This window comes from Diospyros lotus, chromosome 10 (genome assembly GCF_014633365.1).
Source record: "Diospyros lotus cultivar Yz01 chromosome 10, ASM1463336v1, whole genome shotgun sequence".
NCBI classification, from domain to species: domain Eukaryota; kingdom Viridiplantae; phylum Streptophyta; class Magnoliopsida; order Ericales; family Ebenaceae; genus Diospyros; species Diospyros lotus.
Genome location: NC_068347.1, coordinates 29,699,765 through 29,725,552, shown reverse-complemented (window position 1 = coordinate 29,725,552; position 25,788 = coordinate 29,699,765). Strand labels below are relative to the sequence as shown.

General features: G+C 35.7%; 2 protein-coding genes and 1 pseudogene across 2 annotated transcripts; 1 reads left to right on the top strand and 2 right to left on the bottom strand.

Moving 5' to 3' along the window:
* Positions 1 to 604: 604 nt before the first annotated feature.
* LOC127811541 (serine/threonine-protein kinase PBL27) lies at positions 605 to 17,057 on the bottom strand. Its single transcript, XM_052351497.1, has 5 exons — positions 16,594 to 17,057; positions 15,634 to 15,845; positions 15,216 to 15,405; positions 1,995 to 2,386; positions 605 to 1,831 (listed from the first exon to the last, which is right to left on the bottom strand). Exons 1-5 carry the CDS (start codon positions 16,721 to 16,723, stop codon positions 1,220 to 1,222), a joined length of 1,536 nt encoding a protein of 511 aa, XP_052207457.1. The 5' UTR covers positions 16,724 to 17,057; the 3' UTR covers positions 605 to 1,219.
* Positions 8,513 to 12,632, bottom strand: LOC127811542 (uncharacterized). The gene is made up of 2 exons (XM_052351498.1): positions 10,494 to 12,632; positions 8,513 to 10,194 (listed from the first exon to the last, which is right to left on the bottom strand). Exons 1-2 carry the CDS (start codon positions 11,113 to 11,115, stop codon positions 10,160 to 10,162), a joined length of 657 nt encoding a protein of 218 aa, XP_052207458.1. The 5' UTR covers positions 11,116 to 12,632; the 3' UTR covers positions 8,513 to 10,159.
* Positions 17,058 to 22,328: 5,271 nt separating the features above from the next.
* On the top strand, positions 22,329 to 23,771 carry LOC127811230 (uncharacterized; annotated as a pseudogene).
* Positions 23,772 to 25,788: the final 2,017 nt, after the last annotated feature.

The window sequence follows — 25,788 nt, the reverse complement described above, 5'->3', positions numbered from 1 at the left end:
AAAATTAGCGCTATAACTCGCCCAATGTTTCCCGGCATTTATTAATGTTAGTAATGTGACTGGGACGCCCATGTGCTTCGGCATGGTACTAGAGGATTGCCTCGTCGGTGTCGTGAAATATTCTGCTGGTAGGACAATAAGTTTTTGCAAAAAGGCCTCCGAGCAAATTGTGATATAAAGAAGTAATTTTTTTACTTGAAAAACATCTTTTAACCGGCATACAATACGGCCAAGCAAGTGGAAAACCTACTTCGGATTGGCACCGATGGTGAGATACCACAGTAGAAATTCCGTACAAGATTAGTTTGAAACAAGCCTACCCTCGTTGGTTAAGATCACATCTAAAAGCTTCTCCAGGACTAGGACCTATAGTGGGTGCCTTTTACGACTAAGATAAACATTTCTTGAATGAATTTATAATTTTTTTTTTTTCCTTCCTCGATGTTAAATTTATCAACTATTACGCTTGTTTCGGTAAAAAGCCTAGGGTGCAATTTTTCGTTGTCAGCACCCAAAAGCGTACTAACGAAAGGAATCACACCACATAAAGGGTAGTTTTGAATGAAATTTTGAGATTCTTTGCGGAGCACATGAGAAATCGATGAAGAATGGCATGGCGATGGACCATCTTCGTATATAAAAACCCAAAAACATGATCATCTCAACGTTTCTACAGATGTAGAGTAAACAAATGGTATCGGAACGAAACATTTGAGACACCCAAGACAAACCCACTAAATTCCCACACAACCACTACATACAATATACCTGTCAAAACGAAAACATCTCCCAAGCTTCTCTCCCGTTTCATCATGAACTTGAACCCAAAAAACTAAAGGAAAAGAAAAAGAAAAACCCTAAATACATAAATTAACTCGTAGCATATAACGTTCTGCAGTGGTCTTACCAGTAAATATGCCCAAAATTACAAACACCAACCCCCATTAATTTCCTCCTTTTCTTAACTGCGTCTCCTACCCTTTACCACATAATTGGAGCATTCAGTTTCCGTACTGAACTACAATAACGATAACAGGACAACCAACAACAGTCGAAAAGTTGGACATAATCGTTATTCCCGTGCCAAATATGGACACCATGGCAGTAAAGGATGATGACAGCTCTGCATATTCTCGGGATGATCCTCAGAATCGTACAATCAACTTCTTTTCTTCTCGAGACTGGAGTAACATGTCCAGGGCTCCAAATCCGATGCAATTTAATCATTTGTACCATCAAAACTGCCCACTGCATTTGCTCTTTTCTTCTCTCTCCAATTCTCACCCCATACTTTTGCCTCAGCCACTGCACGTTCTCTATCTAGATCTCGATTCCTTGGTGTTTCTCTAGCCCTTCCAACACTAGCAGGGCTGCTTCTTTGAGATTCCTGGCGTTCCAGTTCATCCACGGCCCATTTCCTCCCAGAGCCACCCCCAGTTTCAATCCTTCTCAACTCTGAACCCGTACTCAATTCCCTTGCAGACTCTCTCTTCCTGAAATCAGGAGAATTCCTATGGGTGGAAGGCGAGCCATGATGGCCTGGACTATCTAGCCCATCACCCATGCCCCTTCTCTCATCCTTGTGCCTAGGAGTAGATGGACCAACTCTATTACTTTGAGCAGTTGGTCCATTAGGATCATAAGTTTGGGACGCTAAATATGTTAAGGCAGTTACTACATCCCCTATTAAAGGCCTTGTAGCAGCTTGTTCTTGCAGACACATGGCTGCAACAGCAAGTGCTTGGTAAAGTCCTCGCATTGGGTAACGACCTTGTAACAGTGGATCAGCCATTTTGGGGAACTTCCTTCGATCCTTGAAAAGTGGTCTTGCCTACAAATCAAATCCATGCCCAACAACAATGAAAAGCAGAAAAGAAAAAAAAAGAAAAAAAGACAGAAATCAGCTGCGTCCTGTAATGATTAGACTCTGTTAATTGCTAAAGTGATCACCTGAAACAGAACTGATACAAAAGAAAATAAAGAGAATCACTTACCCATGCAACAAGATTATGCTCCCCTGTTGCCCTGGTGTTGTCAATAGCCTTGCGTCCTGTAATGATCTCAAGAAAGACAACTCCAAAACTATAAACATCAGACTTGAGTGTGAGCTGGCCAGTCATAGCATATTCAGGAGCACAGTAACCATATGTTCCCATAACCCGGGTGGAAACATGTGTTTTATCACCAACAGGACCAAGTTTTGCAAGCCCAAAATCTGATAACTTGGGATGATAACCCTCATCCAAAAGGATGTTTGATGATTTTAAGTCTCTGTATATGACTGGAGGGTTTGCCTTGTCATGCAAATACTCCAGGCCCTTTGCTGCACCTGCTGCAATCTTCATCCTTGTGTTCCAGTCCAAAGGCTCTTTATCAGGCGGAAGATCTGGAAAGCATGAAATGAAGTAATAAGGTAGGTCCACAGAAGCTATTTGTGAAACTATCCGTCACCAAGTTCCAAAATCTTTTTAAAATTAATACCACTGAGATACATAAAATATTGGTAGTATCCAACATTTTACTTCAGTCATTTATTGGATAGACTAGATTAATGTCTACTTCTTTATGCTCAAGTTTGTCAGAAAAAATACATTGTACGGTTTAATCTTTTCTTTTTTTTATAAATAAACAAATGCACCTAAAAACAAGTATATTGAACAAAAGAACTACATTAGACGGGTGAACCATGTTAAGTATCAACATTTCATTATTTTCACAAAGCAATCAAATTCTTGCATAATTATCTCCTAAAGAAAGATTACGAGTCAAGTCCACTTTCACTTTCTTGTGATGTAGAAATTTCAAAAGATGTGCATTCCAATTGACACGACAAACATTCCATTTAAAAAATTGGAAAATGCTATTTATACTTCTTGGGCTACACAATGCAATTAAAATGACAAAAATATCCCTCATTCAAGGCAGTGAAGCACGTGACTAAAATACCCTTCATCCAAAGCAGTGACGTGAGGCGGGAGGGGTATTTTAGTCATTTGTGCGCGTATGTGTAGCCCAAGGTGTAGCCCTTGATGTACAAATAGCATGGTCCTAAAAAATTGGTAACAAAACTGACACACATCATCGGATGATTTGCCAAGAGTGCATAGAATCTACAGAGTAAGTTTAATTTTTTCCTGCCACGCCTTCCTAAACAAACACCCAAACACACGTTCAAACTGAATAGTTCTTCCTGATATCATGTTTATCTTCCAAGGTTTCGTCAACTCTAGGGACATAGGAACTGAATGAAATTGCTTTCAGCAGATGGTCAGTGGTTGAAAAGTTCCAAGGATCTATAGGGTACTTCCTTGCGTCACTAGAACTGTAAGACAAGCAAAGAACATAAATCAACTGCTTTTGATAATGTTTGAACAATTATGGATGCAACAAACACGTTATTGACTTTTGAGATTGTACCATCAGCAAGCAACTTGATGGAACCCAGCCATCCAGATCAAGGATTCTCTCATCCCAATTCCCAGAAGGTAAGTAAAAACCAGATATATTCTTGCTATATTTTGGAATGATATGGGCTCTCTAACCCCCCCACTTAGAGGTAAGGCTTGATATGTTGTTTCTATGGGCTCTAACAATCAGTTGTCATTCTCTTTTCAAAACTGTGAAGGAACAAAAGTTGTCAGAAGGGGAGGGGGGGGGGGGGGGATCTCAATTTGCTATCTTTTAGGTCACAAGATGATTATGATACCTGAAGCAGGGAGGGGGGGGAAAAAGTCATACTTGGTAGAAGAAAGTCATACCTAAAGCAAGCATTAAAAAAGATGAAAAATCATAAGGCAATGGGACCGGATAATATACCAATAGAAGCATGGAATTGCATAGGAGAAGAGGACATCTCCTAGCTAACGAAATTATTTAATGCGATCCTTAAATCAAAAAAGATGTTAGATGAGTGAAAGAAGAGTACTTTGGTTCCTATATACAAGAACAAAGGAGATGTTCAAAACTGTGAAAATTATAGAGGAATTAAGTTAATGAGCCAAACCATGAAACTCTGGGAGAGAATAATAGAGCAGAGGTTCAAAAAAGAAACAGACGTCTCGAAAAATCAGTTTGGTTTTATGCCTAATAGGTCAACAATGGAAGCTATACACCTGTTGGGGCGCCTAAAAGAAAGGTATCGGGATCATCAGAATGACCTACATATGGTGTTTATAGATCTAGAAAAGGCCTATGATAGGGTCCCTAGAGAAGTATTATGGAGGGTTTTAGAGAAGAAAGGAGTCTGAATAGCCTATATACAAACCCTTAAGGACATGTATCACGGTGCATAAACTAGGGTCAAAACATGCGGAGGGGATACTTAACTGTTTAAAATTATAATGGGATTGCATCAAGATTCTGCACTAAGTTCATACTTATTTGCTCTAGTAATGGATGAGCTCACTAAACACATTTAGACAGAGGTGCCATGGTGTATGCTGATTGCAGATGACAGAGAATTGATGGATGAAACAAAAGAGGGAGTGAACACTAAGTTTGAATTATGGAGAAACAATTTAGAATCTAAGAGATTTAAATTAAGTAAAAGGAAAACAAAATATATGGAATGTAAATTTAGTAAGAATGCAACAGCGAATGATGTTATAATAAAATTAGAAGACCAAATCATACAAAGAAAAGACCATTTTCGATATTTGGGATCAGTGATTCAAAAACATGGAGAAATTCACAATGATGTCACGCATAGAATTAAGGCAGGTCAGCTAAAATAGAGAAATGCATTGGGGGTGTTATGTGATGGTAAAATCCCATTAAAACTAAAAAAAAAATTCTATAAGACCAGTTTTGTTGTATGCCTCAAAATGTTGGGCAGTCAAATATCAACATGAGCAAAAGACGAGCGTAGCGGAGATGAGGATGCTAAGATGGATGTGCAGCCATACAAGAAAAGTTAAAATTAGAAATGAGATTATTCGTAATAAGGTAGGAGTAGTGCCAATCGAGAAGAAAATGAGAGACTAGACTAAGATGATTTGGTTATGTGAGAAGAAGACCAGGAGACGCTCATGTGAGGAGAGTTGATGAAATGGAACAATTAGTCAAAAAAAGAGGTAGAGGCAGATCCAATAAAACTTTGGGAGAGACATTAAAGTTTGATATAAAGTGTATGGGCCTAAATGAAGATATGACAAAAGACAGAAATATATGAAAGTCTAGAATTCATGCAGTCAACCCCAACTAGTGGGATAAAGACTGGATATGTTGTTGGTAGAAGAAAGCGAGATATGAAACTGAGAACAAATCTCAAGGGGTTTGCCTCCACTATCCCAAGTTGGAAAAAAAGTTGTCGTCTTCCAACATTTTTCAAGAACACTTGATCATATTTCCACTTCCACCTAGGAATTCAGGTAGTTCCAAGACCTCACCGCAATGACAGATTTTCAAAAACATCTTTATCGTGTTTTTTTTTAAGCAATGAATACAGTGAAGGCTTTGCTTAAATGGGCTCATATGGCATAAAACTAATAATTCAATCATGCAAAAAGCTAAGATACTATTTAATGGAGGTTAAATGCCATGTTACCCAAACAATTATTTCAAAGCAGATTTGCTCAAACAAATTCACATGTTATAAGCTGATAGATCCCCAATTGTCCAAAAGCTGCAATACTATGGCATCACAGGTCAGATGGCCATGCTAGGCAACCAATTATTCCCAAGTTTAGGCGTAAAGAACCTTTTAACCCTCCCCTAATGTGCAACCCAATCTCGTCAATGGAGAGGCAAAAAGTAACAGACAAACAATGGCATTTCAATATTGTTGTGCACTCTGTTCTTCACACCACCACCATTCTGTAGTATGACATCAGATTGGGAAGAAAGCACGCATTTTGCTTTAACAGAAGGAAAATGAAAAACACGAATGCACGTAGCTAAAACAAATAGATCATCTAAAATGCAAGATTCAAGCTTTCTCAAATACAACCGAACTTGGTCCTTGAGTAGTGGTTGTTGACGGTACAAAATCTAGAGGCAAAATAACTGATGCCGGATAAGGATTGCAATGAATACACCATTTAAGGGTAGGTGCGGAGGACGGAAATGTTTTTAGCTTGTTGCAAGGCTGTCTACTAGTTGTTGCTGGCTAACTATAAAACACAGCCAGTAAGATGGGAATAAAAATGCTTTAATATCAAATTTAATGCAGATTTCAGAGAGAAGAAGCAAATACCGAAGGACAAGGAGAAGAGCAAATGCAAAAGATGGATTTGCAATAGTGGTCACAACAAAAAGAACAGCAAAGGGGCAAGAAAGAAAGGGGGAGGGGGTGCTGAGAGAGAGAGAGAGCTCCAAATGCTTAAAACATTCAACTTTTGTTATTTCCCAAAAAGCTACGAAGCACAAACACAGACACGGGGACGTGATAAAAAAGTAGGACGGAAATAACAAAAGTTGAATGTTTTTAGCCAGCAAAAAGTAGGTGCGGAGGACGGAAATGTTTTTAGCTTGTTGCAAGGCTGTCTACTAGTTGTTGCTGGCTAACTATAAAACACAGCCAGTAAGATGGGAATAAAAATGCTTTAATATCAAATTTAATGCGGATTTCAGAGAGAAGAAGCAAATACCGAAGGACAAGGAGAAGAGCAAATGCAAAAGACGGATTTGCAATAGTGGTCACAACAAAAAGAACAGCAAAGGGGCAAGAAAGAAAGGGGGAGGGGGTGCTGAGAGAGAGAGAGAGCTCCAAATGCTTAAAACATTCAACTTTTGTTATTTCCCAAAAAGCTTCGAAGCACAAACACAGACATGGGGACGTGATAAAAAAGTAGGACATGACACGATCCAGATACCTTAATTAATAAATTATTTTTTTTATATTTTAAAAATTATTTTATGTTTAAAGCATAATAAAATATCAAAAGATTCGAAACTACATTCCAAATTCATAAATATTCATTTAAAATTCATAAGCTAAAATTCCAAATAAATAACTCTAATCTAATTAGCAATCAACTCACAATCTAGTCATATTCGTCGCTCATAATCCAGTCGATGTTTAAAAAGATAGAGAATAGAAGCGTGAAAAGTATGAAAACTGAACAGTCATACAATCAAACATGAAAAATAAAATAATCATGCAATAACCAAGTTATAAAACATAATAGTAAAAAAGAAAACCCTTACTTTTTAGTCTTTAATTGTCCGCATAGGAGACATGCATGTCCTACAAGTGTCCTCATAGGGGACACGCATCCTAAGCGTGTCCCCTCCCATATCCTTTCAAAAATTTTTAACAAAATGCAAACACACCCATGTCCAATACGTGTCAAAGGCATGTTGGAGTGTAGAAGTGTTTTGACATGCCAACAACACCAGTATGACAACCCCTAGGAAGTGCCCATTCTTTATAGCCAAAAAGTCATCATTCCTAATTACATCAATAGGTCATTAGTAGAACTCCAAAAACACCTAGAACTCTTCAAAACTAATTGTAACTTATTTGATAACTAGTACCACTTAAATTATACCATAAAATATATTTTAAGTCTTAATAGAACTAAAATACATGAAAATAAAATCTAAGAATCTTAATCCTCTAAAGTTCTAGTAAATAAAGCATTAATTAAAGTTCTAAGCTAAATGAAACTCTTAATCTCATCATAGTGGATGCCTAGTAGTTGGGCTTGGAGAAAGGGGAGAAAGGTGAAGTGCCATTAAGACGAGAGTGTCTGGGTCTTGAACCTGACAAACCAATTCTCTTCTATTGATGAGAATCATAACAGAATTTGGGTGATAAATGAGAGAAGAATGGAGAGAGTGAGAGAGAAAGAAGGTTTGGGAGGGAGAGAAAGTGTGTGTGTGTGAGAGAGAGAGAGAGAGATAAAAAATTGGAAAGAAATTCTCGATACTTCTCATTAGGCTGTTAGTGTCATGTCCCTAGGAGAATTAGAAGGATAATATTGGATAGGGATATAATATAGAAGTAATATTGTAATAGGCTTATATTAGTTTGTTAGGAGATATTTGGTTGTTTATTAAGAGCACATGGGTACTATTAGAAATTAGTTAAGGAGCTACTTATGCCTATAAAAAGGCCCATTGTAGGAGGAGATGAATATGCTTGAATGAATGAAAGAAAATCTGATTCTCTCTCTCCACAATTATCTCAAATCTCCCTCTCATTTCTCTCTTCTGGTCTCCCTCAATTCTCTCTAATTTCTTCCCCATTCTTCTTCAATTTTCCCTCTATACATTATGTTCTTGACCTTAATTCAATCGGATCCTTCCGATTGTCAATTTCAGCCCGTTATGAACCCTAGGTTCGTGACAGTTAGTTGCTTATATATAAGTCCTAAGGCAGTGTTTGGTTGGCGCCAAGCCAATTTACAGAGTACAACCCAAACAGCTACCTAAAAGTGCAATCACCCACTACTGCCATATAAAGAAAAAAAAAAAAGGAAAGAGGAGGATGAGTCCCTTTATAGAACATTAAGGTTCCTAACAATCAACCCCCCCCCCCCCCCCCCCCTTAGAATTTCTTGTCCTCAAGAAATGGACAGCAGCCTGCAAGAAATGATTCAGCAAGTCAGGTAGGCATTCCCACATATCGTTATTCGGATGGAGGCGCATCCACTGCACCAGCACTTGTGTCAAAGGGGCTCCATGCTTATAGATGACCCTCCTATCCAAAATAAGAGCCAGTTCCACTGGAGGTGAAGTATCACAATTAAAAGTACACACGGAAGAACTAACCGACTGTGCTCCCACTGATTTCTTAAGCATTGAAACGTGTGAATCTGAGTAGTAGGAGGCAGCTGGAGCTTATAAGCCACAGTCCCAAACTTAGCCACAATCATAAATTGCCCATAGTATTTAGCCATGATTGTGCTCCATTCATTTCTTTTTCTGTCAGCAAACTGTTTCATTCTGTTTCGAGCAGTTGCTAATTCCTTGCACAGCACCTGTAGAATTTCTTGTCATTGCTGTTAATGTAAGTCAACTGCAGCTACTGATGTAGATTCTAGAGTGGCAGGTAGAGAGGGGGTTTGTAACTGTAAAGGAGGGAACAACATGTGCAGGCTCAATAGGGGAAACAACTGGTTCTGCCAGTGTGTTATCACAAGGTGCTGAGGATGCTCCCCCTTGAGAACACACAAGTAGGATTGGATCAATGGGGAAAAAAGAGGGAAGAGGGTCAGTAGGGACTGGTTTTGTACCTGTGATGGGATAAAAGGGAATATCCTCGTAGAAGGTAACATCGGTAGACACAAAAAATCTGTGATTGATAAGACTAGCACTTGTATCCCTTTTGAGAAGATGAATACCCAATAAAGATGCATCATGTATTTGTGAGCTTTCGGGTCCAATTTGGTTTGAGATAGAGCATTGTTATGAACATACACAATGCAACCAAAGACTTTAGGATCAATGGAAAAAATGATAGAGGCATTCGGATACAGAGTGCAATGAATGCTAAGGGGGGGTTTGGAATTGCAAAGTTTTGAAAGGTAAATGGTTGATTAAATAAGCGGTTGTGAGGACAGCTTCTCCCCAATAGGAGTGAGGGACATTAGTGGTAAACATCATAGCTCTAACCACCTCTAGGAGATACTAATTTTTTCTTTCAACTACCCCATTTTGTTGGGGTGTATATGGACACGAGCTTTGGTGAAAGATACCATGCTTGGCCAAGTAGTTTGTGAAATCATTGAAAAAATACTCTCGGCTATTGTCGATTCGAAGGATTTTAATAGAGGTTTGGAATATATTCATAATAAACTTATGAAATATTTTGAATATATTACTAGCTTCTAATTTTTCCCTCATTAAATACACTCAACAAGCCCTAGAATGATCATCGATGAAGATAATAAACCACCTAGAACCAGTGATATTCGGACATTTAGAGGGACCCCAAATATCACTATGGATCAAATGGAAATGTTTAGAAGGCTTATACAATTGAATAGGATGATGTGATCTAGGCTGTTTAACAAGAGTGCATTGTTCACATAAAAGAATCTGCTCTTTATTGCTGAAAATATTGGGATACAAAGATTTGAGATAAGGGAAGCTAGGATGTCCTAAGTGTTTATGCCATAACAAGACTTTTGCATTGGTGGTCACACTTAGGACAACTTTATTTGAAGAAGAATTAGGGAAATCTCCTGCAAGACAGTAAAGGCCGTCCAACGCCTTAGCATTGCCAATCATTCTCACCGATACTTGGTCCTGAAACACACAATAGGAAGGGTAGAAGATTACATTGCAATTCATAACCTTGGTGATTCGACTAACTGATAGTAAGTTATGTTGCAAATCAGGAACATGTAGTACAGAATTGAGCCTTAGTTTATATATACATACTGTTCCAATTCCCACACCAGGTGAGGTGGTTCCATCAGCCATAGATATATTGAGGGAGGAGTTACATAGGGTATAATTTTTCATATGATCTAATGCACCAGTATTAACTACCCATATGTTCTTAGAAAACCTTTTAGAAGCTAAGGAGTAGCGTTGGGAATCACCTTGCAAGGCCATTGATGCAGTGGACTGTGGATTATTAGAGCTTGATTGGATTGTACCTTGATTGAGGAGTCTGTACAAGGCTTGTATCTGATCTTCGAAAAGGTTCAAACTAGGTTTAGTTTCTGCTGAAACTTCTACATTATATGCAAATCTGGAGCTCTCCTTCCTGGGTCGTGGCTTCCAATTTGCTAGTTTGCCATGGATCTTCCAGCATGTCGCCTTAGTGTGATAGGGTTTCTTGCAATGATCACGCCATATTTTTTCTCTTCCTTGAGTCTTGGGAAGAAGATCTCCCTGTTTGATAGAGGCAAGGGCCGAGTTTTGGTGTGGCAAAACAGGGTCAATTTGGTGTTGAAGCATCACCTTATGTCTGCTTTCCTCCCTTCGTACTTCTGCAAATACTTCCTTAAGAGATGGTAAGGGCTTTGTGCCCAAGATTCTCCCTCGAAGTTCATCCAAGTCGGGATTAAGGCCATGTAGGAAGTCAAAAATTCGATCTTTTTCTATCATCTTATTGTATTTGTTGCTATCAGTTGGAGATTCCCAACTGATGGTATAAAACATATCCATTTCATGCCACAATTCCACCAAAACATTAAAATATTCAATAACATTGCTCATACCTTGTTTGGTTGTCCTAATGGCAGATTGGATTTCAAATCATTAAGAGGAATTCTCCAAGTCCGAGTATATCTCTTGGATTGATTCCCAAATCTCTTTTGTTGTTTTGTAGAATAGGTATCTTCTCCCAATTTTAAACTCCATAGAGTTGATCAACCAAGCCATGATAGTGGAATTCTTTGCCTCCCAAAGACCATAGGTGGCTGCCGTTGATGGTGGAGTGAGGATAGATTCGATTAGATAACCGGATTTGCCCTTGCCCTTGATCACTAGCATTATCGATTGAGATCACTCTCTAAAATTGCTCTCATTTAGCTTGTGCTGAGTAATTTGTAGAGGGTAGTTATCAATAGGTGTTGTAGAGAAATTTGATGAAGATGGAAGTAGGGGAAAGGTTCTCGGAGAACTAGTGGCTGAGGCTTCAGTTAAGGTTGGATTTGGGTTAGTTATCAATAGGTGTTGTAAAAAAATTTGATGAAGACGGAAGTGGGGGAAAGGTTCTCGGAGAACTAGTGGCCGAGGCTTCGATTAGGGTTGGATTTGGGTTTGTTTCGGCCATGATCGAAACTAAAAGAAAATCACTGCTACTTCTGATCGAACCAGCAGCTCTGATACCATCAAACAAGTCTTAGGAAATCGAGAATGCTTGCTTAGATTGATATTGAGATGGCTTTGAAAATATATACAAGTTACAACTTAATCTCTTTCCTATAAAGTAGGAAAGGATTTTAGTAATCTACTAAAAACTAGGAATAACTTTCTCCTAAAGTTTAGGAGATAAAACAAATATAAAATACAAATTTACAACAACTAAAAACATAATTTAAATAACTTAAGATAATCTGATTTAATCTCTTTGCAAAGCTTCCACACTCCTCTTTAACTTAGACTTCTCCTTCCACTTGGAAACTTTTTCTCGTCCAACATACACAATTACCCATCTCCTAGCCTAGGGTCGTGATAGATAGGACATACATATATATAGAAAATACAAGGGAGAAATCGCCCATATAGAGTCGGTTAAGGGAAAAACTGATTAAGTTAAGGAAAGAAAAGTTGTCACCTAGAGATAAAAAAATAATTGTACACCTAAATACAAAATTATAATCACCTGATTTTCTACAGAGACAAAAACATGAGGGGAGAAACCAAAATGTGGGAGTGTATAAGTGATCCACATGTCATCCCAAAAGATTTACATGATGGAGAGCCCAACAACAAAATGCAATAGAGATATTTAGGAGGCATTAGTTTGAATCCATATGGAAAGGTAGACTCATGTACAATAGGACAATATCATCTTGTTCCTTAAAACCTAAAAGATGACAAGACATAGTCTGGCTCAACTAAAACTAAATCATTCAAGTTCTTTTTACAGTATAACATCTCATCTAGTATGAAATAATTATTGCCCCAATATAATCAACTACTAATTTATCAACAAATAAAGTAGCAAGTCTTAATCCCACTAGGTGGGTGTGGGTGTGTGTGTGAGTGGGTGGGTTTGTGTGTGTGTGAGTGGGTGGGTTTGTGTGTGTGTTTGAGGGGAAGGGGGGGGGGAGGGGGGCTAGATACATGAATTATAGCCTACCAATTAATTCTATCCATACTGTAATACTAACACATTACCCCACGTCTTGGCTAAGAGTTTCCCGCTAAATTTTCTTTGGTCTTCTTATACCTCTTTTTGTTACAAACTTTTTCATTCCATCCACTCTCGTCACAACTGTGTCTATTCATCTTCTTTTCACACCCCCAAATTATTTTAGTTGCATCTTGCACATTTTATCCTACATAGGCTTCACAACCTTATTACAAATAATCACGTTTCTAGTTCTGTCTTTTCTTATATGGCCACATATTTAGTATAGCTCCCTTATCTTAGTTAATAATATTTTTCACACGTTAGTGCTTAACTGCCTAACATTCTATACCATATAATAAATCTAATCTTGTCACTAAATACTTTAATCAACACTTCCAAATCTGTTGGCTCTAAAAACGTAAATATACTACTGAAATAGTTTAAGAAAATCAAGAGTGTGATTCCCTTGGATAAATTAGAAGGCCATGTAAGTAGAGAAGCTAATTAGAATGAGCTAAAGGCTATATAAAAGGAAATGAAATTTTGGCCCAACCAGGAAGTATAATGTACCATGTAAACATTATCATAATCAAAAAGGATATTTTCATAACAAAAGACAGCAGTCAATAAGAATCACACAAAAAAAAAAGAACTCCAATATAGTAGATGAATAAAAAATATTGGAAGAAAAGAAATTTAGCATTATTATCAATAAGCATAAAAACAAAATTAAGATAATCACTCTTGTTCCTAACTCGGGCTGCAAAATGAGTCAGGCAGTGGGCTTCAAGTTTCAACACTTACATACAACAGCAACACAAGCCTTAACCTCACTAAGGTGGGGAGGTTTCAACAAACAAGCTTTAAAAATGTGTTTAAGCTTAATTTGTTTACTCTACAAGCTGATCTATAAACAGATTTAACCAGACCAATCAGAAGCTGCGCTTGGGTAGTTTGGTTGTTTATATATTTAAGCATTATTACACCAAGTTCGAGAAGAGTCCAGAAAATTAATGAGCTAAAAAATGAGTTCAAGATAGCAAGATGAGCTTGAATGAGATTTTAATGAGCCAAATATAAGTCAAACTCGATTAGCTTAGTTCATGTTAGACCTCTAGTCCTAATTACAGCAACAATCACAAGCTTCAATCCCACTAAATGTGACTCGTTACATGAATTATAAACCTCCGTCCATCTCTATCGATGGTCACAACCTTTATAAAGCTACCATATCCTATATATCACATCTAAGGATTTCCCACTGAATTTTCTTTAATCTTCCTCTCTTTCTTTTGCTACAAACCTCTCCTCCATTGCATCCACTCACCTCACAGGTGTTTCTATCAGTTTTCTTCTCACTTGTCCAAACCATCTTGCATTTGACCTCTAGTCCAAAAAGAAGGTGGGTGTGTTGGAGGTTTAGGATTCAGGTGAAACTTAAGAGATTATTCATGGCATTGAGCATCAATTCATCTAACTTTTATGTAATATACATTCAAATACCAACCCTATTACGGTTGAAATCCAATTGAAAATCCACTCTCAGGTTAAATTGCCATCCTTAATCCCAATCTAGTTAATGCATTCAGTGATCTAAGCTCATTATGTGGTTCGTGCATTCCTAGGCAATCAAGTAACCTCAAACATCAAGCCCTTCAGGTTTACAATTGATATCGCCAACAATCAATGAGAAAATGTAGCTTGGAAATGCAAATATTAAAAAGAACTTTAGAAAGCCCCGAGAGGGAAGTAGAAATGTTTTTTTTTTTGCTTATCATTTTACAGATTTGTCAGCTACAAACAAAAGATAATCAGAATTTTGAACAGATGTGTAAAGCTTAGATGGATGTGTCTCTAAAATTTAATCAAAAAACAACAATGTAAGATTCCAATCAGCCAAGTCTTTCCTATAATACAACAATAAACGATGGCTTATGAGAGGAAGCTGCGCCCCTTTAGAGTTGCATTTAATTACACCAACGATCATGGGTGATGTAGCTTGAAAATGACACATACTGAGAAACAAGGAAACACATTTCAAAAGAAAAAGAACTTAGCAAGATAAAATTATAGACATTAGACTGCATCACAATTTTATGATGCACACTCACTTGGACTTCTAGAACTCTATGACTCAATTGTTTAAGTAAATGATGAGTCCTGGAAGCAAGTACATTAACCAAATAATGCATCCTTACAACCTTAAAGGCTTCACTTAATTTAATAGTTTTACCGTCATTTACATAAATGATGGTGTCATTCATATAAAGAAGAAGAACTCAAAACCAAGTTTAATATATAGGATATTGAAGTCCTAAAACATTAATTTAAGTTATTTAACTAACTAGTGATGGGCTCATGTCATAGCGTAAAAAAGAAAATGACAAGGATAATAGAAACCTAAAAACAAGCTTTCCTATGTATGCACTTTCAGTTTCGTGTAAATAATATGTTAGCACAAGTAAGCAACATGCATAAAGGAAAATGAGTAACTTATGAATGCATGCAATCTAACCGTGTAAATGGTCCTCTAAAGATCCCAATGGCATAAACTCATAAACCAGGAGCCGTTGATCTCCATCTGCACAATAACCTATCAAATTGACAAGGTTCGGATGGTGCAAGAGACTTAGCATGAGAACCTCAACCAAAAATTCTCTATTTCCTTGTAAGCCATTGCGATCGAGCTGTTTCACTGCAACTACCTGCAAAATATATTGTCTCAACCAAAGAGATGTCATTAAGTGCAGGTGTTCGGCAATGTGCATATATTTCACAAATGAAAAAGTTCAAAGCAAAATCTACAAAAGTGTGGTAGCTCCTTGAATCTTTGAATAGAAATCCTATAACATTTATGGCAAAACCAAACCATGCAACTAAATATGATCACTTTTAGTGGTTATGAAATTAATGTTTGACCGATCAAAACTGACCTGTCCTGTGCTTTCCAACAGCCCCTTGTAAACACGTCCAAACCCACCTTCACCTAGAAGACACTCCGGCTTAAAGTTCTTTGTTGCAGTAGCAAGCTCACGAAATGTAAAGGTCTGTGCAGCGATATGTGCTGTTGTTCCATCTTTCCGAACTGATAAATCTTTTCTTGGATCCTTCTTAGAATCAGAACCTCCACGGGACTTGGATTTGTCTAGAAGAATATGAAAATTAGATTACAACATACAGGGGGGACAAAAAAAGATAATAAAATATGACCGTACTAGATGCTAGCACAAGTTTCGGGTCATAGCTTAATTTAGTATAAGGTACGTGATTCGTACTTAGAACACATAGTCTACTATGCTGGATGGTCATTTCATGAAAAGTTACTAGAACTTTATATTTTTAGGTACAATTTTGCATTTGTCTACATTTAAACATAGCCACGTGCCAAATTACAATTGCTGCACAGAGTAGTTGATGGAAAAGGCACTAGATCCCGATTGTCCAACTGGTAGGCATTGATACGCCCCTATTTTTGGTGTAAACAATCAACAGATAAAATGAAAAAAAAAAGAAAAACATTTGAAACCAAAATTTTCGGAATCCCAAGAATTAAGAGTAGAAAAGCAGATCGCGGAAACCCTTCCCTTGAGCAGTACTAGGGCGAACTCAAACAGCATAAACGATGAACAAATCCACAAATTAATAACGCGTCAATGAAATGTCACGCAAAGCAATCTCAAAAACCCTATTTGCAAGCACCGAAATCAAACGTACTCTTGCGGATGAATCGGATCAAAACTAACAGAAAATTCTATCATCCGCCCGCAATTATAACAATCAAATGAACTCAAAACATCACAAAATTCAACAAACTTAAAGCACAAAAACACGGGACACAACTAATACTGTCAAGTAAACATTCCCAATGGAGCATTTTTGGGAAAACGCTTCACCTGAGCTAACTCTAGTGACATGATGAGACGGAGCAGTTGAAGGTTCCTTCACAGAGTCCTTCTTCGCCACTTCTTTCACGCCATTACTGTCCTTGTTTGATGATCCAAAGCATGGAAAACACCCACCCATATCAAATCCCCCCAAATCAAGAAAAACCCTTGGCCCTGAATATTTATATCTACACAAACATACACTTCAATCCTTCAATAGTCGCCTTTCATCATCGCCATCGCCATCGCCATCGCCTCACAAACCCGCCTCCAGAAAATCCAATCAATCACTCCTTTCTCTCTCCACTATCTCTCTCTAGAATCCTCTCGCAAAAATTTTCAGCCATTAGCCGCTTAATAGTGACCCCCAATTCCCTCTAGAACAAAGATCAACTCTCCTTTGTGTGAAAAAGCAGATCACCAAATCGAAGAAACTAATGGTTGAAGAGAGAAGAGAACGCAAAGAAACAAGGAAAATAAAATTACGAATATAATATGAACAATAAATAAATATCCACACACGCACAGCACACACAACCCAACCGGCACGGTAAAGTTTTTGGCCTCTTTACGAATTTTACCATTTTTTTTTATTTTTATTGAAGTTTTTATTTATTATTATTATTGAAGTTGTAGACTTATAGTAAATAATAATTGTATCGCATTTTATTTAGCATTCAATTTATATTTGCTTAATTTAAATATTTTTATATTGGAGATAAGTAAATATTTTATTAAATAATTATGATTAAAAATTATCTTAACTTGATTAATTTATCGAATTTAAGTTAAGTTTAAAAAATTTGATACAACTTGGCTTAATACGATATTACAAATTGATTAGAAATTAAAAGAGGTAGGAGTGAGTAAATAATCGATTTGATTATCGAACCAACTGAAAATTACTAATGAAATTAACCAAACTAAGTGACAAAATTGAACCCTACTAACCGATTAACCCCAAATAACCAAATTAACTGATAATTGAAAAATAAAAAATAAACCATATTAATCAAATTAAAAAGTAAAAGTAAATCATAGAAATCGAACCAAAAATTAAACTAACACAAAAAATTGAACTAATGATAAACATTTCGAAACTAACATTTGTCGATCGTCAGTGTGGGCTGGTTGTGGAAGCATAAGAAAATGATAAATAAGGAACGCCAAAATGAAATGAAATAAATAAGGAATGGTTGTCAATCGACAACTAACAATGAAGGGCACAACAATTGATGAGACAAAGACAACAATTAGTCGTCGAAAAAAATGAACAAGGAAAAAATAACAAAAAATATAAAAGTGCGATCAAAAAGCAAAAACTCAAAAACGACGAGCAAAAGAAGATCAAATAATAATAATTAGTTGATGACTGATATCAAAGAGATTAGTAGTAAGGTTTTAATTTCAATTTAGGGTTTGTGGGTCTCTTTTTATTTTGGAGTCTCAATTTCCCTTTATTTTGATATGAGTATTTTCTTTTTCAATTATAAGCAATTGGTCAAAATATATCATTATTTTTATAAACATTAAAATGATGTTATTTTATAATTTGGTTATTCCAACAAAAAAAAAAGTGAAACAAAAAATCAAAAATTAAATTTTATATAAAATATAACAAAATCGAATTATTGCAATAAAATAACCAAACCAAAGTGATAAGTTCAATCAATTGATTAAATAGAACTTATGCTATTTTCTAAATAGAGGCACTGATTAATTAGTATCTGAATGGGAATATAGATAATTTTTAGGGCTAAAAGTGAAATAACGATAAGAGTTTTTGGTAAAAGCTGATTAGGTGAATTAGCTTGCGTAATCTTAGAATGTGTTTGATAGCATAAAAAATATATGAAAAATATCTCATCCAATAAATTAAATTTCATATTTGATGTTTAACACACTATATTTTATATGGAATTCAATTCCATGATACAATTATTAAAATATGTTTTTAACTATTTTTATGAAAAATTCTATTAGGGGAGATGATTTTTATTTTCTACGTAAGTTAAAAAATATTTTTCTTTTCACCTAAATGATATCAAACACACCTTAAATATCAGGAAAATGATCAAATTATGTGAAAAATATTACATGGAAAATAACATTATTTTTCAAGTAAAAATTTATACCAATCAAATAACTTAAAATTTTAATTTTTAAAAAATTAATTTCTTAAAATTAATTGTCTTTTCACTCAAATTTCACTCACCTAATCAAACGCAACGCACCCTTCTTGGAATCTACATAATGCTACTGTATTTTGGGAATTCCCAAACCTTTTAGCCTCTAAAATACAACCAAATTATTATTTTGATTAGACTCATCATCAGTCGCTGTTGGAGAATGGGTCCTACTCCCACAAAAGCGAGGGCACTCTTAACACATGTTCTAAAAATTTAATAACAAATAAATAATTTTTAATAAAAAATAAAAAATTTGGGGAATTGATGATGATAGATGGTCCACATTTCTAGATTTTTTGTTATTGTGAATCTGGACCGTCAGATTCTGATAAAAATGTTTTGCTATTACGAACCATTGCCAAAAAAGATGACTATAAACAGGCATTTCATATTAGAGAAATTTTAAAATTTTTGAAGATGTTAAGTTGAGAATTTATATTTCTATATTTGGTATAATTTTTTTATAAAAAAAATTCTAAAAAATAGAATTTTTGAAAATAATTTTTAGATAATTTTTCCAAAAAAAATTAGTAGGGGCTGTGAATTCAAATTTTTCATGAATTTGAGAATATTTTTAATAAAAAAAATGACTAAAACACCCTTTATCCTTTTATAACCCCATACAAATATATTATATATAAAATATAAATATATATTATAATATATTTATATTATTTATTATAAAATATTATATATACACATGTATATATATACATAATGTATAAAAAAATGACATTTTTTTTTTACTTCCTAAAGATATTATGGGTCCTAATATTTTACATAATAGAAGGAATTTATTATTTTTAAATAAAAAATCAAATAAGGGTGATTTTTTAAAAAGAACATGAATTTTCAAATTGTTATATTTAAACCGAACATGTAAGATTCCAATAAAATAATACTTAACATTTCTAAGAATACTTAAATCTAACCAAAGATAGAATTACATAAATTATGAGAATCAAAGATTTCTAAGAACATTTTCAAAAATTATGAATTCCAGAAATTTAAAAACTTTTCCCATACCAAACGCCCCCAAAATGATGATATCAATCAAGATTTTAGATTTTGTTTTGTTATGATGAATTATTGAGAAAAAAAATTAACTTTAAATGATGACATGCGTCGAGATTTTAAGTTTTTATATATGGTGATTTTTAATTATTAGATAACTGAAGAAATATTGCTAATATTACAATCCTCGATTCAACGTATTATATAATTTAAATTCATAATTTTATTTTATAAAAACGAGGGCCAGAACATATCATATAACATAATTACTTACTAAATTTTAAGTTTGAAATAAAGGTATTGCACCGGGCCTGGACCATTAAATGTACTAATAATAAATAATATTATAAAATTAATAATATGAAATATTAATAAAATATTATTCACATGAATAAATTTTAAAAATTAACCAACGGCCAAAATGTTAATCATGACAACATCAATATTATAAAATTTTAAAAGTAAATAATTATCATTAATTCCAATAATATTTTACAATGATCCCTCAAGCTAGTAGTGTATATTAAAAGTAAAATATTAACAACTTATTAGATGATATTAATCTATAGTAATATAGAAATATCAATCATTGTTATAATCTTGCGAGTGTCCCTATCGTCCAACTCCAAGGGATGGTAGATGAGGTAAATCAGGGAGTTCGTAGAGCCCAAGAGTCGAACACGAACACACCGCAAATGTGAGGACAAAAAATCTCTTGTGCTCGTCTTAGACCGCTATCCTGTGCCTCTTAAGGTATCCATCCCAGATTCTTCTATTTATTGAAATTTGCCCCTCTTCTTTGTTATCCATCCCTCATTCACAATTAAGAGGATGTTTGGCTTATCAATTTGATCGCTTATAAACTGTTGAAAAAGCTATTAAGAAAAAACTTATAAGATATTAAGAAAAAATTGGAGCACCTCATCATTGTTTAAGTTTGGTAGCTTAAACACTACTTACATAAGTTGCATTGATTGATAAATTTATCATTTTACCCTCATCATTTTTTATAATCTCTAGCCATGCCATTATTCTTCAACCTATGCTTTTTCGCGGCCTGTAGCCCTAGCTCTTCTAGTCGCCATCGTCAGCTATCACCGTCGACCCCACAAGCCGCTTCCTATTAGTCATTGCCCTTACTAGTTGCTGCCCTCATTGGCCATCACCCCCATGGCCCGCTGCCCCCTATCTGCTTTAATTTCTCCTCCATCACAAGCCATCCATCGCCCCATTCGTAGCTGCTTGCTATTGTCCGTATCCTCATCTCCTTTGTTTGTGCCCCCATCGCCCGCTGCGTGTATGTATGTATATATATATATATAAAACAACAATTATATGTATATATAATACATAATAATATATATTATTGTTATATATAATAACATTATATTAATATATTTTTAATAATTATGTATAATTTATTAATATTTAATGATAAAATTTTACATAATTTAATATTATGTCTATTTTAGTCTTTTTATCAATTTTTGATAGATTATTAATTTTTTCAAATCAAACACATAATTATTAATTGATAACTTAAAAACATATTTATTCAAACACATTATTAACTTAAATACTACTTAATTTTTAATTTAAAAGCAATAAAAAAAAAAAGCAAGCCAAACACCCCCTAATTACCTCGTTAACACGTGGGTTGGATCCGAAACGGGCTATCCCAGCTTCGAAGCATGTCAAATTTGAAGGGAAAATTTGCAAAAATAGGACGGCCGATGAAGAACTTTTCAAAAATAGGACTCTTAATTTTTTTTTTTGCAAAACTAGGACTTTTGAGAGTTGAATTGACTAAAATACCCTCGATTTAAATCAGCCTACGACCCCCTTCGTTTTCTTCTTTTTCAATAGATCTTTTTCCTTCTCTCTCTATTACTCTATATATAAGGTACATATATATATATCTATCATTTTTTTTGTTCTTTTACCATTCTTTGTAACCTAAATATATGTGTATATATTGTTTATGATTTAAGAGATGTGGGTCTCTCTCATTCTCTCTCCATTATGTATCATATATTATACATATACTGTGTGTATTTGCGTTGATGGGAGAGGAAAAGAGACAAATGGCGGCCATGTACAAGAAAATCAGAAAAACGATTGCAGTAGGGCCATGGCATCGTTGATTGCGGTCGCGACTGATATATTCACTGCGACTGTTTTAGTTTTTTGTCGTGGTCATAACAGATATCTTTAACAGATAAGTGTTAAGAATATCTGATATTTGTTAAAGATATCTGTTAAGGATATCGGTAATAGATATCGATATCGGTAACCAATATCTGTTAAGGATATCCTTAACAGATATCAGTTAATAGATATCGGTAATGGATATCGGTTAACAGATATCGATATCGGTATCTGTTAACCGATATCCTTAACAGATATTTTTAACAAATATAAGATATTCTTAAATTACTTGCAATGGCTTTGAAGGCGAAAATCGACGAAAAAGCAGCAACCTTAGATGCTTAGAACAGAGGACGAGCGAGAGAGATGTTCTGATCGGCGGGGCGATTGGGGATGTGCGTGCGAGAGGAAGAAGATGAAGGGGATCGTAATCTTATTTAAATCGGGGACATTTTAGTCCATTCAACTCTCAAAAGTCTTAGTTTTGCAAAAAAAAAAAAATTAAGAGTACTATTTTTACAAAGTTCTTCACCGGCGGTCCCCGACCAATCCAGGTTCTGTTCTGGCATTCTTGGAGAACTACGGATTAACCAAAACCCACATCACGACCTGCATTGAGAAGTGCCCTCAAGTCCTCTTGTGCAATCCCGACGAGACCCTTCTGCCCAAATTTGAATTTCTCAAGTCTAAAGGCATGTCACAGACAGATGTTGCTAAAATATTGCGTAGAACGCCCCTATATTTTGAAAAGAAGTTTGGAGAGTAAAAAATAATCCTATATTTCGGTTTCTTTACCAGTTGTCTGGGATCTGAAGATAAAGTTATAACTGCCATTAAACGTTCTGGTAAGCTTCTTATTTTAGTTTTCCGAAATCATTTTCAACCCAATATTGAGATTTACAACATGCTGTGTGCTTAATAAGAAAATTATGAGCAACCAACCTAGAGTTTTGGTATCAAACACCGATTGGTTTTGACAGGTTGTAGATGAGGTAAAGAAAATGGGTTTTATCCTACGGAATTCAATTTCACGTTAGCAGTTCATGCATTGAGGGCAATGAGTAAATCTACGTGGACGAAGAAGGTTGAGGTTTATAAGAAGTGGGGTTGGTCTGATAATGAGGTTCTTGTGGCTTTTTGAAAGAATTCGCAGTGTATGATGGCATCAGAGGATAAAATCACGAGAATGATGGATTTTTTTTTGTGAACAAAATGGGATGCAAATCCTCTTTGACTGTAGAAAGGCCCATGCTTATTAACTTTAGTATCATGAAGAGGATTATTCCAAGGTGTGTCGTGTACCAATTTTTGGTGTCGAAAGGTTTAATCAGAAACCGAGATATTAGCTTGACAACACTGCTGTGGATTTCTGACAGAACATTTCTACATAGACTTGTGAAGCCTCATGCGAGAGAAGCTCCGCAGCTATTGAACTTTTATAAAGAAAAGCTCGATCTTGCAAAGTAACCATACTATTTTTTTTTTTGTTTCCATAGCTTTTCTTTCTAGGGTATGGAGCCTTGTTATTGCCAATATAACCAAGAAATGTATCCAAATTTGTCATTTTAGAAAGCTAACCGGAGTCATCTATTTTCAATCTCACAAATGGGAGTTGAAGCTACACAAGGTGGTGCATTTATTTCTCTGTCATCTCAATATAGTGGTCGCTGTCTCTTTCTTTATTTTCTAATCACTCGTTAACTTTTCTACTTAGAATGATCTAAGTTTTTGGCTACATTGATTTTCTAACTTACAGGTATGTAGTAGTTCAGTTTTTTGCTAATGATGTTGAAATATATTTTCATTCTAACAGCTCATGCATTTTTGCCTAATTCATTTGTATGTTCAGCAAATGGAGTGTAGATTCTTTGTCTTTTTTTACACGACACTACCATTATTTTTGTGCAATTGCAAGGTTGCGGAGAAAATCAAGTTTTAGTTTGTTAGCCACAGCCTTACAATTTGATATTATAAACTGTGGTTGCATTTCTTGATGTCATCTTCAACTTATGTTTAATGATTTCAGTTTTATAGCCTATTCTTTTCCTTAAATAGATTTTCTTTTTTCCTTCTATTTATTTCATACTTTTAGGGCTAAGAAATGCAACTCATTTGGATGCAGTCTCGGTGTGGGCATTAAAAAAAATAGTAGCACTGTATTCTTGTGCTATTCTTGCTTGGCAGGGAGACCTGGATGAGGTCTAGTGGTACACCTGACCCCAGTTGAGGGATACAAGTGACTTAGATGCCCTCTCACATGGTATTTGGGTAAGAAAGTATTGCCACAAGCTTATGATATTTTCTTGCAAAAATGAACATATGCTGATTGCAATCTATATTTGAATAGTTCACTGATGACACAAGACTGTGAGAACCTCTTTGTCAGAGTTGGATCTGACAATGGGAAATTCTCCTTTGTAACAGGGAGAATTGAGGAAGATAGAGGGATAGTAACAAAGAAATGAGGGGGAAAAGAGAGAGAGAGAGAGAGAGAGAGAGAGAGAGAGAAGTAGGTGGGAGAATCGAGATCAATATATTCCAGAATGATCAATTGGAGCAGGATCAGTTACTATTTATACTGATCCAAGCTCAGAAAAAAAGTGCCAATTGGTTGCCAAAATTCAAACAGTACATAAATTTGAAAACAGGCTGCAACTGCCTAACTAACTTTCCCGCCGAGTTCAATGATCAATCCCGTTTCCATGACAATTCCCTCCCCCTTAGGACATTTCTTGTCCTTGAGAAATTCAGAGCAGCCCCACAACCTTGGGAAATTGGGAGAGGTGGTCTAGAAGATACTCCCATGTGTTGTTTTCGGGATGTAGGTTGGACCAACGCACCAGCACTTGTGTTAACGACGCTCCATATCTGTAGATAACCCTCTTATCTAGGATGGCCAAGGGTTTTGACTCCTCATGGGCTTCGGTGAGCACGATGGGTAAAGTTGTACTCATTGTGCTTGTTCTGGTTGACCTCTTGAGGAGGGAAATGTGGAACACCAGATGAATATGAGAATCTTTAGGTAATTGGAGCTTATAGGCGACCTTTCCCACCCTTGCCACAATTGGATAGGGGCGATAGTATTTTGGATTGAGCTTGGTGATTTTGCCTTGTGCTGGAGACTTAAAATGGGAATGTCTCAGCTTCAAATAGACGTTGTCTCCCACTAAAAATTCTCTATCACTCCTCTTTCAATTGGCAAATTGCTTAGCGCTATTCTTAGCACTGACCAACTTCTTTTGTAGCAATTTCGATATATTTTGCCTCTGTTGTAGGTAGGAATCCACCACTGCCACTGTAGTAGGCTCTGGAATGGGTGGTAGTAAGGGTGGTTTATACCCATAAAGAGCTTTAAATGGAGTCATCTTGATGGAATGGGTGGTAGTAAGGGTGGTTTATACCCGTAAAGAGCTTCAAATAGAGTCATCTTGATGGAACTATAGTGGCAAGAGTTGTACCACCATTGAGCTAAAGACAACCACTTGTGCCATACTTTGGGTTGTAAGAAACAGAGGCATCTCAAATATGTCTCAAGGCATTGATTAACTCTCTCGGTTTGGCCATTTATCTCCAAATGGTAGGCTGACAACATATGCAATTTGGTCCCCAAACATCTCAACAACTCTGTCCAAAATAGGTTGGTAAACACCTTGTCTCGATCATATATGATGGATTTAGGGACCCCATGGAGCTTAACTACTTGATCCAGAAAGATTTGAGACAACTCCTATGTTGTAAACGGATGAGATAGCCTAATGAAGTGGGCAAACTTAGTAAGACTATCTACTATTACAAATACACAGTCCCTTCCTTCTGACCTGAGCAGTCCTTCTATAAAATCCATAGACATACT

Excerpts from the sequence above, each read along its gene's own strand:
- LOC127811542 (XM_052351498.1), bottom strand. The coding sequence starts at position 11,115 with ATGAGCAATGTTATTGAATATTTTAATGTTTTGGTGGAATTGTGGCAT. Across the intron at positions 10,195-10,493 it reads TGCATCAATGGCCTTGCAAG|GACCAAGTATCGGTGAGAAT; the intron begins GTGATTCCCAAC and ends TGTGTGTTTCAG.
- LOC127811541 (XM_052351497.1), bottom strand. The coding sequence starts at position 16,723 with ATGGGTGGGTGTTTTCCATGCTTTGGATCATCAAACAAGGACAGTAAT. Across the intron at positions 15,846-16,593 it reads TGTCACTAGAGTTAGCTCAG|ACAAATCCAAGTCCCGTGGA; the intron begins GTGAAGCGTTTT and ends ATATTCTTCTAG. Across the intron at positions 1,832-1,994 it reads AGCATAATCTTGTTGCATGG|GCAAGACCACTTTTCAAGGA; the intron begins GTAAGTGATTCT and ends TTTGATTTGTAG.